At 41.0% G+C, this 18,849-nt stretch overlaps 1 protein-coding gene across 2 annotated transcripts in view; it reads right to left on the bottom strand.

Moving 5' to 3' along the window:
- The window catches only part of LOC124564066 (inter-alpha-trypsin inhibitor heavy chain H4-like), a 158,094-nt gene that overhangs the window by 35,394 nt on the left and 103,851 nt on the right, over positions 1–18,849 (bottom strand). The window contains exons 12-14 of one of the 2 annotated variants that reach the window (XM_047130991.1): positions 13,366–13,455; positions 10,699–10,734; positions 128–160 (exon numbers count right to left, since the gene is read on the bottom strand). In XM_047130991.1, coding sequence (XP_046986947.1) covers positions 128–160; positions 10,699–10,734; positions 13,366–13,455 — 159 coding nt within the window. The remainder of the gene's footprint in view (positions 1–127; positions 161–10,698; positions 10,735–13,365; positions 13,456–18,849) is intronic. The other variant, XM_047130995.1, reaches the window with a different exon arrangement.

Below are 18,849 nucleotides of genomic sequence, written 5' to 3'. Positions count from 1 at the left end.
CTGTTTCTATTACTATAAAACACTGACATTGATTTGAGGAAAAATATTCCGAGTACGTGCATTTAGTAAACAGCACTGTAGATAGTGAATTGTGGACTATGAGAAAACCAGAGCACAAGAGAATTACCTGTTGTGACTTCAACTGCCTGAGGACTGTGCACTGAAACACATGGAATTGTCATTAGCATCAAATCGAAATTAATATGTTCTAATACACATCATGCACTGAACTACAATATTGCTTAACTATGTTACACCTAACTTTCTCGTCGCTTTTCAGAACACATACTTTTTACTGTTTTTAGTACAGAAAGCAGACTGCAGTTATAAGAGTCGAAGGACATTAATGGGAACCGGTTGTAGCGAAGTAAGTGAGAATAGTTCGTAGTCTATCATCAGCGTTATTCACTTTGTGCAATTAGCAAATAGTAAAGGATGCAAAGGATAACGAGGAGAAATTTGGGAAAGGATTTAAGTTCAGGGAGAAGAAATAAAAGTTTCCAGTTTTCTGGTGACACAGTATTTCTGCCAGAGGCTTGTACGAGCAGCTGAACTATAGGGATACTGCCTTGAAGAGAGGTTATATGATGACTATCAACAAAACTCGGATCCAGTGGAATTAAATTAGCTGATGATGACAGGGCTGACGTAGAAACTGAGCCTCCTAAAGGTAGTAAACGAGTCTTGTTATTTGTGTAGCGAAACAAATGACAATAGTAAGAGTGGAGAGGATATAAAATGCTGGCTGGCTATAGCTAGAACAGTGTTTCTGAAAAAGAGCCACTTGTTCACGTAGAATATATATTTAAAAGTTACGAAGTTTTCTCTGATAATATTCATGGAGGACTTTTGGACAACAGACGAGAAGAGAGTAGAAGTTCCTGAAATGTGGTCTACGAAAGAAGTAAATGGACACACCGATTAACTAATGGGGAAGAGCTCGAGCGAGTACGGGATGAAAGAAAAGTGAAGCAGAACTTGATTAATAGAAGTTATCGGTTGATAGGACACACAATGAGGCAACAAGAAAGTTTTCGGTTTGGTACTGGGAGGAAGTGTGCCTGACAAAAATTCTAGAGGGAAACCAAGACTTTAATACAGTAAGAAAGGTTCAAATATATCTTCGTTCCATTAGTTATACTAAGGTGCACTGGATAGAGTAGCAAGGAGAGCTGCAACAAATTAGTCTGCGGAGTAAAGACAACAGATGAAAAAAAAAAAAAAAACGGAAATTTGTCGTAAGGTCTAATGGGACCCAACTGCTGAGGTCATCGGTCCCTAAACTTACACACTACTTAATCTAACTTAAACTAACTTACGCTAAGGACACCACACACACCCATGACCGAAGGAGGACTCGAATCTCCGACGGGGGGAGCCGCGCGGACCGTGACAAGGCAGCCTAGACAACAGATGAAACAATTTATAATCATAAACTTATAACGTGTATGTGTGTCGCGCCTGTTCTGTCGGACATATCCGACAGAAGACCCACTACTGTTTTTTCCTATATATCTGATGTAAATATCAATATTTTGAGAGAGATGCCAACGTTATCCGCAATTGGGCATAGAGATTATTCAGTGGCAAAAGTTGAAAATTTCTGCAGTACCGGAACTCGAATCCAGATTTCCCGCTTTACACGAGCAGTCATTTTAAGCACTTCGCCTATCCGTTCACACTCTCTGCCAGGCCCCAGATTCCACGTCATCGCATACTACCAAGCATCGACCCCGTCGATTTACCTATTTGCCTCATCTGCTTGCAGAGTTTCCCGTATTTCCGTAAGAGTTTCAAACTCTATTGTGTATCTGTACTGAGGATAATACAGCAGTCAAGTTAACAGTTATACTATATGTGTGTGTGGGGTCTGTTCAGTCGAACATGTCCAACATAAAAGATACCACGTTACCTTCCTCGAAATACTCATGTTTCGCGATCTCTGTAGAGTGATCATGGAGGACGGGTGTGCAACATTGAGACACAATCGTGAATAAAATAACCTCTTCCCCCCCCCCCCCCCCCCACTCTGGCAACGCCGTCGGCGACATATGTGCATGTTTGTTGAACATTTTAAAAATCTATCTGTACTGTGACAGCCCTTGACCGATTCTTAGGTGCCTGCAGGTAGTCAGCCCCTCGACTCCCTTCAGTTAAGTGGCACTACGCTGCTGCTCTATACCTGCTTGCAGGGTTAGATGTTCGCAGGCGTCTAGCAATCGGTCATGGCTTGTCTCCATAAAGGCACATTTTTAAAGCGCTCAACAAAAGTGTGTGCGTGGGACCGAGATTGTTACTAAACTGGGAAGGTGAGAGGGCTCTTTTCCAAGCACGCGTCAATGTCTTAACCCCCTTTCCCGCCCCTCCCTCCCTCGTGATCACACCACAGGAAGACACAATACAGGAGACGTGGAAAAGCCTCAATGTCCTTTGATTCTTCACATAGTGTTCAAATTTTGTTAATGTTTTTGAACCGTCCTTAATGACTTAGGTGCTGTTGTGCCACACTCCAAAAAGGTTTGGTCACATCCATTGGTGCTGCAGCTCCTCAATGTTCTTAGAGGAGTGCTGAACCGTCCATAAGGTGTCAGCAGTGACAAACGTTGTCACGATCGTCGTTCTGTTGCACATCGCGCTGTATTCTGTATTATTTGACGGCGGATATGTGTAAATGAACGTCTCAAGAAAAGTGGTGGTCTCAGTGACACCCTGTGTACCATCTGCTGAGGCCTTTTCGTGTCGATTATGAGCGATGGTATGTCTGAGATGTCAGACACCCATAAAAATTGCATGGTTTGAATGCTGACCTCCATCGCAGGGGCGCCAGGAGAAGGGCTGAGATGTGAGTAAGGAAGGTTTGTGGACCTTCCTATTGTGAGATACCTCCACGGTGGCACTGACCAGATACGTGGGGTAATTTGGTGGCAATGTCACATCATCAATTCACCTTACAGCTTCCATGAACTTCTGATCTCTGGCCTTCTAATCGCATGTGTCGACACCTCGCCGACCGCAATGCGCGACGTCGCAGGACAGGATTTATTCCGAATCTCGTTTAGGTGAACATTAGCTCCACTGTTTAACTGAAAGAATTTCTTTAGATTTTATGTACAATGTATTGTATTTCAGGCTATAATGTATAAAAATAAATTAATTTGTTACACTCGGTATGTATTAACGATTAAAATTATTCTCCTTTTAGAAATATTTGAAATTAGAAATTCTGGCATATTTAAATTCATATTATTAAGTTTATTTCTGGACTCATTTATAAAATAATGATATAACTAGACGATTCTGCTTTTGTCATGAAAGTATGTAAACTCTTTCGCTTTGTAAATTCTTTGGAATACAGTGTGTTTCAAAGAGAATATACGTATTAAAAAGTATTATTTTGTCCAAACTATCGCTCGCTGCGCCTCGGCTCGGCTATTGGTGAAACGAATACATAATCTAGTTTATATAAATAACCGCTAGATGTCAGTTGTCTTCTGTTTTGATTGGTAACCGTCATGTGTTTAAAATGTCTACTCCACAGCACAAATTATTATGTGTTCTCGAGTTTGCGAAGTGAAATTCCGTGATTACAGTGCAGAGACGTTCCTGGTTGAGGTACCAAATTGATACTCCGAATGGGTGGAACATTCGCTGATGGTATCGACAGTTTCTAGGTACAGGATGTGTATGTAAAGGAAGGAGTACTGCCCATCCTCGTATTCCTGAAAAAAAATGTTGCACGAATTGAAACTGCTTTGCAAGGTAGTCCTTCAAAATAAATCTTCGTGCCAGTCGGGAGTTACAACAGCCTACAACAACAATTTGCCGTATTTTGAGACGTCGGTTGGTTATGAAGCTGTACAAGTTACAGCTGTTTCAATGTCTGCGTCTTGATGACGAACGCAAACGTGTGGCATTTTGTAACGAGATTCTTGATGCTACTGACAATAACATCAGTTTCACACAACGCAACATATTCAGTAATGAAGCGACTTCCATATTAGTGGTGAGGTAAACAAACACATTTGAGGCCTACAGAGCCCACATGCAGTCACTGAACATGTACGAGATTCGCCCAAAGTCAATGTGTTTTGTGCGATATCGCGATCATCTGTTTACGGCTCAATATTTTTTGATGGAAACACGGTTAACAGTCAGCAGTATCTCGCTATGTTACAAAACCCGTTGTTTCTGAGGCTGCAAGAAGACAACTTCATTTTTCAACAAGACAGGGCACCCCCCTCACTGGAATCACCAAGTGCGTGAATATCTGAATGATACTCTAACGAACTGTTGGATTGTTCATCAAAGACCTGGCGACTTAGCATGTCTCAGCTGGGCTGGACGGTCACGGGATTTGACACCTTCTGACTTCTTCCTCTGGGGTTTCGTTATAGACAACAGTTATGGACCACCTCACCCACAGAAACTGAAAGAGTTGAAGAATCGGATCCGTACTGCCATAACATCAGTGACGAACGACATGCTGGGGGTGATATTATTCGTGTCTTTGATGGAGGACATATTGAACATCTGTAATCTGAACTTGAGAAGTTCGTAAATACGTGGGTAAAGTTTCATATTGGTTTTTCTTAAAGTTTAATAAATATAAGCATTCGAAATACATACATTCTTTTTGAAGCACCCTGTATTGTGAGTAACACAGGATGTGAGTAGTAGTGGGCATGCCTCTGATGGAAGCGCACGTGTTTTTTAATTTTGTCTACAACAATGTAAAGGAATTGTGCAAATGGCTCTGAGCACTTTGGGACTTAACATCAGAGGTCATCAGTCCCATAGAACTTAGAACTACTTAAACCTAACTAACCTAAGGACATCACACACATCCATGCCCGAGGCAGGATTCGAACCTGCAACCGTAGCGGTCGCGCGGTTCCAATCAGTTGCGCCTAGAACCGCTCGGCCCCCTCGGCCGGCTACAACAATGTAATTGACGGTTTTATGAAATTAGAGATTGTGAAATCAGTGTGGTATAGAAGAATGGGATAAAATAATAAGATATTCATAGCAGCAGAAAGAATTTCATCATTTCTACAGTTCAACAACAACCTACAAAATTAAAATTTCAGCTGCAAGAATGTACCCCTAGCCTCAAGATTTGCAGCCGACAACAAGAGAAAATGAAGATAAGTAAAAAGTTTCTCCTTTGTATATCTTACGCCTCTTGAAGCTTTCAAAACTTGTGCAGAGACAGAGAATTTTAATATGATGTGTGGGAGGGAAAGATTACAAGGGGAACGATTTAGGCAGCTGTGAGCCAAATGTCAAACATTTGCGTCGCAAAAGGGGTAAATGGGATTTCAAAAAAGTGACCCTTTAATTATATTACACAGTGTTTTCATAATATGACCGCACACTCAGAATAAGCGTACTGGAGAAATTATTAGTTGCTGTCCTACTGCACACAGCAATGTAACTCGGCTGAGGACAGTGTAGCCGACAGGGAACTCAGACAGAAGGCATCCGTCGTCAATGACAATCGGTTTCAAACCAGAAAGGAATTGTGGTCAGCGACTACAAGTCCACATCAGTAAGTTTCCGAGCGAACATTGGGAAGGGAACTGTTCGCAGTTGATGGTTGCTTAGCAAAATGTCTTTTGTGACAGCGGCATAAAAAGATGCACGTATTGAGTGGGTCAAATAACACAGATATTGGACAGTAGCTGGAGGCGTGTTCTGCCAGCTTGCCTCTTCTCGAATGTCATAACTCATAAGGCATCGAGCGCACCTAGGGTCCAATGGGGCGCTTAAGTTCCGCTTTGTGAAGGACGTAGCTCAACTCCGAGGAGGGCCGGCCAGTGTGGCCGTGCGGTTCTAAGCGCGTCAGTTTGGAACCGCGTGACCGCTACGGTCGCAGGTTCGAATCCTGCCTCGGGCATGGATGTGTGTGATGTCCTTAGGCTAGTTAGGTTTAAGTAGTTCTAAGTTCTAGGGGACTGATGACCTCAGAAGTTAAGTCCCATAGTGCTCAGAGCCATTTGAACCATTTTGAACTCCGAGGAGGTTCTGTGATGTTTTGTGAGTGCGTCTTCTATAATGGCTCGGTCCATCCTTTCAGGTTACTATGGGCAAGTATAAGAATTTTTTTTTCGTATTGTCGGTGACTACGAGTTGCCCTTTATCTCACATTTTCATGTCGAGTTTAAAATAGCTAGCCGAACTGAATCCGTTACCAAAGCTAGAGATGCGCTATACCAAAACTGTAGTAAGGCAGTTTTGATACAGTACATAAATGACGCAGCAAGAATTACCAATAGTATTGACAGCACTGGTAAGAAAAGAAAGACAAATGAATCTGTGCGAGAGAATCTAGGAAAGGACGACATTTGTGATTTTTGTTTGATTTCTTACACATAATTAGAACCGCACATCGTTCAGTGTTAGTGCAATGTGTATTTTATGTCCTTACAAAACATAAATTGCATTTTAGAAGTAATATGAATTAGTTGACCAAGTAACTTTTGCAAACTCCCCCTCCATGAACCATGGACCTTACCGATGGTGGTGAGGCTTGCGTACCTCAGCGACACAGATAGCTGTACCGTAGGTGCAACCACAATGGAGATGTATCTGTTGAGAGGTCAGACAAACATGTGGTTCCTGAAGAGGGGCAGCAGCCTTTTCAGTACTAGCAGCGGCAACAGTCTGGATGACTAACTGATGTAGCCTTGTAATATTAAACAAAACGGCCTTGCTGTGCTGGTTCTGCGAACGGCTGAAAGCAAGGGAAAACTACTGCCGTAATTTTGCCCGAGGGCATGCAGCTTAGCTGTATGGTTAAATGATGGTGGCGTCATCTTGGGTAAATTATTCCGGAGGTGAAATAGTCCCGAGTACGTCGTTATCAGGAGAAAGAAAACTGCCGTTCTACGGATCGGAGTGTGGAGTGTCAGATCCCTTAATCCGACAGGTTGGTTAGAAAATTTGAAAAGAGAAATGGATAGGTTAAAGTTAGATATAGTGGGAATTAGTGACGTTCGGTGGCAGGAGGAGCAAGACTTCTGGTCAGGTGAATACAGGGTTATAAATACAAAATCAAATAGGGGTAATGCAGTAGTAGGTTTAATAATGAATAAAAAATAGGAGTGCGGGAAAGTTACTACAAACAACGTAGTGAACGCATTATTGTGGCCAAGATAGACATAAAGCCCACATCTACTGCAGTAGTACAAGTTTATATGCCAACTAGCTCCGCAGATGACGAAGAGATTGATAAAATAATTCAGATAGTGAAGGGAGACGAAAATTTAATAGTCATGGGTGACTGGAATTCGGTAGTAGAAAAGGGAGAGAAGGAAACGTAATAGGTGAATATGGGTTGGGGGTAAGAAATAAAAGAGGAAGCCGCCTGGTAGAATTTTGCACAGAGCACAACTTGATCATTGCTAACACTTGGTTCAAGAATCATAAAAGAAGGTTGTATACATGGAAGAAGCCTGGAGATATTGGCAGATTTCAGATAGATTATATAATGGTAAAACAGAGATTTAGGAACCAGGTTTGAAATTGTAAGTCATTTCCAGGGGCAGATGTGGATTCTGACCACAATCTATTGGTTATGAACTGTAGATTGAAACTCAAGAAACTGCAAAAAGGTGGGAATTTAAGGAGATGGGACCTGGATAAACTGACTAAACCAGAGGTTGTAGAGAGTTTCAGGGAGAGCGTAAGGGAACAGATGGCAGGAATGGGGGAAAGAAATACAGTAGAAGAAGAATGGGTAGCTTTGAGGGATGAAGTAGGGAAGGCAGCAGAGGATCAAGTAGGTAAAAAGACTAGTGCTATTAGAAATCCTTGGGTAATAGAAGAAATATTGAATTTAATTGATGAATGGAGAAAATATAAAAATGCAGTAAATGAAGCAGACAAAAAGGAATACAAACGTCTCAAAAATGAGATCGACAGGAAGTGCAAAATGGCTAAGCAGGGATGGCTAGAGGATAAATGTAAGGATGTAGAGGCTTATCTCACTATGGGTAAGATAGACACTGCCTACAGGAAAATTAAAGAGACCGTTGGAGAAAGGAGAACCGCTTGCATGAATATCAAGAGCTTTGATGGAAACCCAGTTCTAAGCAAAGAAAGGAAAGCAGAAAGGCGGAAGGAGTATATAGAGGGTCTATACAAGGGCGATGTACTTGAGGACAATATTATGGAAATGGAAGAGGATGTAGATGAAGATGAAATGCGAGATATGATACTGCGTGAAGAGTTTGACAGAGCACCAAGACCTGAGTCGAAACGAGGTCCCAGGAGTAGACAACATTCCATTAGAACTACTGACAGCCTTGGGAGAGCCGGTCCTGACAAAACTCTACCATCTGGTAAGCAAGATGTATGAGACAGGCGAAATATCCTCACACTTCAAGAAGAATATAATAATTCCAATCCCAAAGAAAGCAGGTGTTGAGAGATGTGAAAATTACCGAAGTATCAGTTTAATAAGTCACGGCTGCAAAATACTAACGCGAATTCTTTACAGACGAATGGAAAAACTGGTAGAAGCCGAACTCGGGGAAGATCAGTATGGATTCCGTAGAAATATTGGAACACGTGAGGCAATACTGACCCTATGACTTATCTTAGATTAAGAAAAGGCAAACCTACGTTTCTAGCATTTGTAGACTTAGAGAAAGCTTTTGACAATGTTGACTGGAACACTCTCTTTCAAATTCTGAATGTGGCAGGGGTAAAATACAGGGAGCGAAAGTCTATTTACAATTTGTACAGAAACCAGATGGTAGTCATAAACAGTCGAGGGGCGTGAAAGGGAATCTGTGGTTGGGGAGGGAGTGAGACAGGGTTGTAGCCTATCCCCGATGTTATTCAATCTGTATATTGAGCAAGCAGTAAAGGAAACAAAAGAAAAGTCGGAGAAGGAATTAAAATCCATGGAGAAGAAATAAAAACTTTGAGATTCTCCGATGACACTGTAATTTGTCAGAGACAGCAAAGGACGTGGAAGAGCAGTTTAACGGAATGGATAATGTCTTGGAAGGAGGATATAAGATGAACATCAACAAAAGCAAAACGAGGATAATGGAACATAGTCGAATTAAATCGGGTGATGCTGAGGGAATTGGATTAGGAAATGAGACACTTAAAGTAGAAAATGACTTTTGCTATTTGGGAAGCAAAATAAGTGATAATGGTCGAAGTGGAGAGGATATAAAATGTACACTGGCAATGGCAAGGGAAGCGTTTATGAAGAAGAGAAATTTGTTAACATCGAGTATAGATTTGTCAGGAAGTCGTTTCTGAAAGTATTTGTATGGAGTGTAGACATGTATGAATGTGAAACGTGTACGATAAATAGTTTAGACGAGAATAGTATAAAAGCTTTCGAAATGTGGTGCTACAGAAGAATGCTGAAGATTAGATGGGTAGATCACATAACTAATGACGAGATATTGAACAGAACTGGAAAGAAGCGATATTTGTGGCACAACTTGACTAGAAGAAGGGACCGGTTGGTAGGACATGTTCTGAGGCATCAAGGGATCACCAATTTAGTATTGGAGGGCAGCGTGGAGTGTAAAAATCGTAGAGGGAGACCAAGAGATGCATACTCTAAGCAGATTCAGAAGGATGTAGGTTGCAGTAGGTACTGGGAGATGGAAAAGCTTGCACAGGATAGAGTAGAATGGAGAGCTACATCAAACCAGTCTCTGGACTGAAGACCACAACAACAACAACATGCAACTAAATCAATTACAATCAGTCAACGTTATTTTGTACTCACTATAACGTTCTCCATCATGAACAGTGGTAGGAGTTTCCTGTTATTATTGATAAGTATGAAAGTTGTATATTTCATATGAACTCGACAACGTACTGCAGCGATGTGTGATTTGGCTTTGTTTTGCGATTTTAGTTTTCAGTTTTATATCATTTTGAGAAAATTGGGTTTTCTAACGCTAATGTTAAATCTATACGTTTCTATTAGAACATCCGTTTGTTTCTATTTACAACAGTTTTCGAATAAAACATGAATTAATGATTGACAATTTCAGTTTTGCTGTAAATACTATTTGCTTTTAAGAAACAGACAGGAGGATAGCTTTGTAGAACAAAGATATTCCTTAGGCTGCGGCAGCTCTTTGTATATCGGTTTCTAGACGGCTCACCGCTTCCAGTCTCTAGGGATATCTAGTGAGGCACTAATCGCATACACAAACAACGGAATCGTAGATAGATATGCAATGCAGCTAACTTACACATAATGTGATTAATGTCTTAATTGACCAAAGTTATTAGGGAAACTGCGATAGACTAGCTAGCTTATGGTAGTGTTCTGTACCATACGCTACGTTTACTATGTAGGTATCTGTCTGTCCGGAATCACTAATTTTATATGGGGTACATAATTTTAGTGAATGCTAATAATGGTCTACTATAATGTAACACCTTCAGTGGAAGTAGCCTATGCAGCAGCTAGTATTAGCAATACTTGTATCGCGTTTTATCCTACTCGCAGGACGTCATACCGTTAATAAAAAAGAACTCCTGTAAGTTTGATTTAAGCTCCCCAGTGCTTGAATAGGCATTCTGTTATAGGAGGTGGAGTGTTTTTGCCCTTCGTTGGGCCTTTGAACTGGCTTGCTCATTCAGATATACTATCATACAGTTTAACATACACTCTGGACTATGAGATGATGCGTACTACGGCGAAACACTTACCTGTTGTGGCTTCCTTGGTTGAATTACGCCTGCGTGCTGAAACATATAGAACTGGAATTAGAGTCACATCGAGAATACTTCGTTCTAAGGCATATCATACACTGAAATGCAATTGCTGCTTAACGATATTGTAGCTGACAGTTTCGTCACTTTTCATAATACGGACTCTTTTCTTTTCGTCTCCTAGGCTAGCCGTCTTACTTTTTTACTTTTTTAACAGTAGATGCAGACGAAAATACCTGAAAATGAGGCGAGAGCAGGGTAGGGGACTTCTATTCGAGCACCATTTTGCCACATAACCACAGGTCTAAATGCACCAGCGTGGAGCTAAGGATATAAAACGACAGTTAATCAGCGTCGATAGAGCGCAAGTGTGTGGATTTAAACTAACCTAAACCGGCCCAGCAAATGCATGTTATCTTAAAGAGCGCAGGGACTGGTCGAATTAACTTAAGTTTTCAAGCTAATCTGTCAAAGCGAGGCAAACTTTAAATTCGTACCTACGGTTGGTTTCCTACCTACTGTTGGTTTTGTTAGACGGGACTTTGTTGTTGTCTTTACTGGAGAAAGCCTGCCTGTTATGTCAATTGCAACACAAGTACTGCAACCCTATTCAATTGTTAAGGTGAATTTTTGCTTCTCATAACGTGGAGTTGTGATATGCAATTCTATGCCCATTGTATCATATAGAGAATAAATCTAAAATTGTATATAATGAAAAATAAACTTTTATATTTCCCAAGTCTCTGTTTCGAGTGTTCCTAAATTTTTTGTTAGTGATTGACTACAATGAATTTGGTACGTTCTGTTTTAAAAGTCAGAAACAAGTAATTTTAGTGAGATATGCATGTAGGTGGCATCACGGCATGAATCGTAGTAATGAAAATTTTTAATTATTCTTAAGTTTTAGAAAAAAGTCACACTTTCATTTTTAATTTAAAGCCCATTAATTCATAATAATATGCATTCCTGTATTTACATATATCCTTTATTTCATATATATTCTATTTTATTTTAAACAACTGAGACGCAGTCCAAGAACAATGACCGGTAAGACTGCGGGAATTGATGCTACCCAACGATAACGCTCACCCACATTGACAAAAATAACTACACAGAAATTGGGTTGGGATGTCATTCCACACCTACCTTATGCACCTGATCATGCGCCCTCAGATTTTCACCTTTTCCATTCTCTATCGGAAACTCTTAAAGGAACTTCCTTTCCGGATGAAAATGTGCTCCGAACTAGGCTCGACGGTTTATTCGCCTCAAAACCATGTGGTTCTTATAGTTACGAAATCGAGAAGTTACCCCAGCTTTTGCAGACTGTTGTAAATAGTAAAGGAGAATACATTATTCATGACCAGAGTCTCTGTTATGTGTGTTTGTTGTGTATATCAAACTTATGGAAAAACGTTATAAACTTAAGCACCAACCTAATATTACCGTTTTGTGTGTGTGTGTGTGTGTGTGTGTGTGTGTGTGTGTATGGACTGTAGTATGGAAGTGAAAAATGGACGATAAACGGATTATATTGAGAACAGAGGCTTTCGAAATGTGGTGCTACAGAACAATGCTCAAGATTGGATGGGTCAATCAAGTAACTAATGAGGAAGTACCGAATAGAATTGGAGAGACAAGAAACTTGTGGTGCAACTTGACATTCTGAGACATTAAGGGATCACCAATTTAGTACTGGTGAGATTTGTGTGTGTGTGTGTGTGTGTGTGTGTGTGTGTGTGTGTGTGTGTGTGTGTAGGAGGGGAGGTGGGGCGGAGGTATAAATCGTAGAGGGAGACCAAGAGAAGAAATCAGTAATCAGATTCAGAAAGATGTGGTTACACTAGTTATTTGGAGATAAAGCTTCCACAGGATAGAGTAGTATGGAGAGATGCATCTAACCAGTCTGGGAATTGAAGACCATAACAATTCCAGTAAATGACGACCCTTCCATCTGAATATGGTTATTTATCAAAATCAGATCAGTAAGGGCTCAGCTTCCAGAAATATGGCTTTTATTTAATGCGAAAAATAGTGTTTACACCCCGCATATTTTATATTGTGGCCATTGAGAACACAGAGGTGAACGATATATTAGCACTGGAAATTGTTCAGTTTCATATTACAGCTAATTTCTCCGAGGATCTGGATGTATACTATTTAGCTAGAATTGGCAGATGTAGTGCAGCTATTAGACATAAAAGTTCTGACGGTATATTCGCTTACACTTCGCACTTCGACAGTCAATAGAAATTGTAGTTATTATTGAACATACTTGAAGGTATTAAAGGTACATGGTAGGTAGTGGATGACCCATGTTAAGCACTCATAGGAAAGTGTATCCAGAGTGTGGCAAAAAGTTTCAGATTTTTTTTGTCGGAGGTGTAGACTGAGCTGGCAGGCCCACCTGGCTAGTTGGGCTAGCCAGTGGCCTGTACATGTCCGCAGAGCCCGGGACACAATGTGGATGGACTGGAACCTGCCACCTGCATGACTCTGACCAACACTCTCAACAACTGTACACGAGACTCAAGTCTGTTAGCTGAGCGTACCGGCTACTGTGAAGAAAACTGTAGTCTCCTTTTGACAAGCACCATAATCAATGTCTTGTTAAATCTAGAATTTTATTGAGGTGGGCATGTAGAGTATATGTGCAATACTCACGTGGTCGCAGCCATGCGGGTCTTGGTCTCACTCTCGATGACGACATCCTGTGACGTCCGCGTATATGGTGGAACCCTAGAGGCATTGATGCTGCAACACAAGATCAAATGTTAGATCGCAACAAGTACTGATACCTTGCGTCCTACTCACGAGATGTTCAGTCAAACGTGGCAAACAGGACCTATCACTAGTTCTGTTGGAGACAAAGATGAGGAAGGCCTCAATGTTCAGTTATTGTTGCAAAAGCAGCTGTGTCCATCAGATCCCTATTCAACGGCTTTTGAAAGGGATTGCTTTTGATGGAGTAACTATCATACTTTGACTGTACTTAATCATAATTATCTATCGACCTTAGATAAAAATCTTTGGCCTGCTGCCTCGGAACATGGACCATAATGATACAATTAGGTCGCGAAGCAAAATGCAAGCCTTCTCATAGTGATTTTCTCCAGTTTCATCTTGATGATGACAGAAATATGTACAGCTCATAATGTAATATTAGACGGTCGGCTTTAATTATGAATTGGAATAACTCCAGTCTTTATAACGAATAACTAAATCTTAATAGATACTCAGACCTTCCCCCACCTCCAACACTCACGCCCCTAATAAGTACCATAGTACATGAAGAATAAGGCAGCACAACACCTACCGTCAGATCTGCTAGTTTTCTGGAAATATGTTAATCTCCTATCTAGCTGAAGGCCTAAATTAATCGTAGTGTCAAGCCAATAGATATATGGCTGACAGCAGTCTAAGTTTCTAACTGACTCAACATCATATAATCCAAACACATTATAAAAATGGATGTACATATGTACACTCTAAGGCAAAAAAAGGCTCACCACGAAGGAATTTTCCAAATGGGGTGAAAATCGCTAGATGGGACGTACATCTACAGAAAAACGAACCATTACACTTTCAGAAAAACTGAACGATTTATTCAAGATTAAGAACTATACAAGCAGAGCAGGTCAGTAACGCGCTGATGAAACCTCTGGCCTTTATGAAAGCATTTACAGACGTGACACTGATTGACAGAGTTTATGCATGTCTTCCTAAGGGTTATCATGGAACATTCAGTCCAACTGGCAAGTTAGATCGTCAAAATCGCGAGATGGTTGGCGGGTCCTGCCCATAAGGCTTCAGATACTCTCATGGAAAGAGATCCAGCGCTCTTGCTGATAAAATAAGGGTTTGGTAAGCAGGAAGACAAGCAGTAGATACTCTCGCCATGTTTGGGCAGGCATTATAATGCTGAGATTAAGTCCAGTGTAGTTTTCCATGAAGCGCAACAATGTGGAGCGTACAATAACATCGACCTTCCGCTGTGTGTATGAGTGCCGCGGATGACAACCAAAGGGGTCCTGCTATGTAATGAAATGGCAACCCCAGACGACCACACGTGGCTGTCGGGACGTACAGCTAACGACAGTGAGGCTGGTATCCCACTACTGTTTGGGTTGTCTCCAGACACGTCTTCCCTTGTCATCGGGGCTCAATTCGATGCGGGACTCGTCACTAAAGACGATTCTTCTCCGGTCAAAGAGATTCCAGATCGAAAACGTGTATGGAGAAACTCCGGACAGAGGGGGGATACCAGTCTGAATGTTACCCGGTGTACGGCCTGTCGACTGGGAGTGGTGGTGTGGGATGCCATTTCTTTTCATAGCAGGACCGCTTTGATTGTCATCCGCGCCTCCCTTACAACACAGCGGTACGTTGACGATATTCTACGCTTCGTTTTGTTGCCCTTCATGGAAAGCTGTCCTGGGATTACATTTCAGTATGATAATGCCTGCCCACACACGGCGAGAGTTTCTACTGCTTGCCTTCGTACTTACCAAACGGTACCTTGGCTAGCAAGATCGCTAGATTTCTCCTCAGTTGAGAGCGTTTGGGGAATTGTGAGCAGTGCCTTCCAAACAGTTCTCGACTTTGACTCTCTAACGCTCGGATAAAATGTGGCACTGTATCCCTTAGGAGGACATCCAACAACTCTACTAATTAGTTCCAAGCCATTAATTGCTTTTATAAAGGCCACAGGTGGGCCAACGCGCTATTGACTTGCTCAGCTTGTGAAACTCTTTCTCTTCAATAAGTCATACAGTTTTTCTGGAAATGTAATCATTTGTTTGTCTCTACGTGTCTACCGATTTCAGCTACATTCGGATAATTCCTTCGTGGTGCGCCCTTTTTCTTGCCTTAGAGTGTACGTACGAATATGTGCTATGTATGTTTGTACGTTCCACATCTCCTCCTAAACTAGTTGACCGATTCTTACCAAAATTGGTGGAAATGTAACTTATTGTCCGGAAAGAAGTTGGAGTTAAAATCACATAGCTATCAAAGAGGTTGGGTGTGGGTGAAAAAGTAATGCAACTCAAGAAGGGCAAATAGTCAGACTATATTCATCCAGTATTTGAGGTTGAGAGAACTTAATTACTGACAACATACTTGACACATAATTTCAAACCTTTACAATCGCCAACAAAAGATGGAATGCAAAAAGTTAGCTGTTCATGCAGTTAAACTGCCGCATCAGGTATTTCCTTTAATTTACCCCTTCCTTACTACTAACGCTGTTCGGAATATACTTCGCATACGTTATTTACCTGTACCGCTGAATTGACCAGTAAAATTATATCAATGTACAATACACGGCTCAGGAAATATGATTTAATGAACACTGAAATGCTTGAAAAACTGCCGCATCATGCATGAGGTTCAAATGTATTATTTTTTTGTTATTAACTCCATTCGCAATACATTTCGCAGAAAATATCCATTAATGCCGCTGAATGTACCTACAAAAATATATCTTTGTATGAAACGTAATTGAGGAGACATGACGCCATGAACATTGAGATGTGTGAAAAACTGCAAAATCGTGCACAACTTTTTAATTTAATATTTCTTTACTACTAATTCTGTTCGCAAAAAATTTCACATGCCGTATGTAGATATACTACTGGATGTACATGCACATTATATCATAGCAGGGCTCTCAGTTCTTGAGATATGGCGTCATAAATTGGGCTGCGTGGAAACGAAATTGCAATTTCCATACAGACACAGGTGAGATACGTGTATAAATAAGCGTGAAATATGTTAAATATATGAGACATCTGCGTACGCTGGTAAAACCACAGGAAAAAGCTCTTCATATTCCTCTGGCTCAAGTTCAACCAAATTTGGAATACATATTACTCACTATCTGGAAAGAATTACTGTGGCGGTAAGAATCAGCACCTTCCTATTGGGATAGGGGAGACAACATGAAGAGAGAAGGGAGGACGTCGACAGACGCAGAGAGCTAACGAGGAGATGGTGAGAGAAAGGGGGAGGAGGAAATGGGCAGTGAAAAGAGGGAGGAGGAAATGGACAGAGAAAGGGAAGTGGAGATGGATAGAAGAGGGGATAAACAATGGGAGGGAGAGGAGTCAGAAAGTGAGATGAGGGAGGAGGAGATGGATGGATGGAGAGAGGAGGAGGAGAAGATGGACGGAGAAAGGTTTGGGAGGAAATAGATGGGAAGTGGGGAGGTGGATGAGGTGGACAGAGAGAGAGGGTGGAGGATATGGACAGAGTGGAGGGGAAGGAGGAGATTTAGTGCGAATTTTACTTACTATGTATAGAAAATGCTATGTGACTTGGACACCTCTAGTATTCCAAGGGGTTAGTGGAAATAGGGTAGTATAGGTGACAGCATAACTCCGGAACATGTGGAGAAATTTCAACCAAACTTATAGTACACATGGATTAGCATCTAGGAAAGATATTGTATTGTAAGACAACTACACGACACCTGTTAATGAGGACATGAATGATATGGAATACAAGGCGAGGGTATAAGTGTGGGTAGAGAGGTGACAGTCAGAGAGTATTGGGAAGTGCTAAGAGTGAATATATACTTGAGTACGCCTCAATGCTCTAGATCTTTATTTATTGTCTGTCAGGCGTTCACGATGCATCACAAATGAAGTATAATCATAGAAATTGTGCTTAGTACAGATGTACAACAGAGTATTACAGAAAATCTGTACTAACTAAAACATACACATATGCTCGTCAAAGCTAAGCACAAACAGAGATTTAGGCAACGTGTTGTTAGAGTCGGAAGAATAAATGGCAAAGAAAAAGCAATCAGTTTACAAACGTAGCTTGAAAGTGTTCCATAGTTTCTGCATAAATGACCTTAAGCCCTGGAAACATTGGCAATTGCCCTAAGTCACTATGATCATGTACGTAGCGCCTCATCTACGTCCCAAGAATAAACAGTTCCCGTTCTTAAAGGACCCCATATTTTCTACATGCATTTTATAGGCATCATAATAATTTGCATTCGATATCTCTATTGGGTTTAGAGCTTTGCGAGGGCGTTTCTCTTCGTGGCGACAAGAGCCACACTTCCGTTGCCGCTCACAGCCATACTATTTGTAAGTTTTGGACATCATTTTATCGTGTTCTCACGTATTATTCTACGTTGGCATCACTAAATGGCTTCCTACTGCGCCAGACAGAAGATGTGTCGAAAAATATTGAATGTGGAGCTATGGAATGCAACGTTTTAGCGATTTATCACACTCTGTAATTCCTTAGTGAATAAATTCTTAACGCTATACTTCTCGGTTCCATATGTTTAATCTTCGTTCATCCTCAAGAAAACTATGACATTTATCGCAAGTACTTACTCTGCACTTCATAAGTACTAGTAATATCATACCGTTCACTACTTCAAAAACGAGCGCAATGGTTTCGAAATATGTACAATCAAGATATAAATATTAACTGCAGGTGAAAGCTGTTCGAAACGGATTGATTGGTAGCGCACATCCACATTTCCGAAATTATCTTATACTTGTGCCATACATATGTTGTCACAGTCACATAAATTAGTCTCGATGTTTTATAACACACAATGCGCCTTCTACTGTTATGACTACGTTGACTAGGCGTCTGTGGCAGTTATTTACGATTAGTAACTTTTCCTATTTTTACGTATCTTCGGTTTCCGTCCGCGGAAGCAACAATAATTGTTTTCATCATTATTGTCACTAATAATGTGTGAAAACAGCTATACTCCAAAATGTAGACCAGGCGTCTCCAAACTTTTTAGTCCGCGGGCCACATTGACTCCTCCACGAAGTCATCAGGGCCAAGATCTACCTAGTGGGATTAAAGCAACCTAGCTTACATGATCACCGTAACGTAAGGCTAAAGGAAAGATTAAATCGCAAAAATCTAAGGTTGTGGGAATAGCTAGCACTGAAACGAACTACGTTTTTTATTTAATTACATAATTTTAATTGTTGGACGCACCTGACCGAAATTCTGGCGTATTGTATTCTGGCGAATTTCACCGACAAAGAAGCATGTCACTGCACATTCTTCACGAAAGCGTCCTGCAAAGTTAACGAAATCTCAAAATCTTTGTTAGCAACACTATTACTGCAAGACGTAACAGAGGTAGAGTATATCAAC

This window comes from Schistocerca americana, chromosome 1 (assembly GCF_021461395.2).
Source record: "Schistocerca americana isolate TAMUIC-IGC-003095 chromosome 1, iqSchAmer2.1, whole genome shotgun sequence".
NCBI lineage: Eukaryota > Metazoa > Arthropoda > Insecta > Orthoptera > Acrididae > Schistocerca > Schistocerca americana.
The sequence above is the reverse complement of the archived record's forward strand: the minus strand, read 5'-3'. Positions and strand labels throughout refer to the sequence as shown.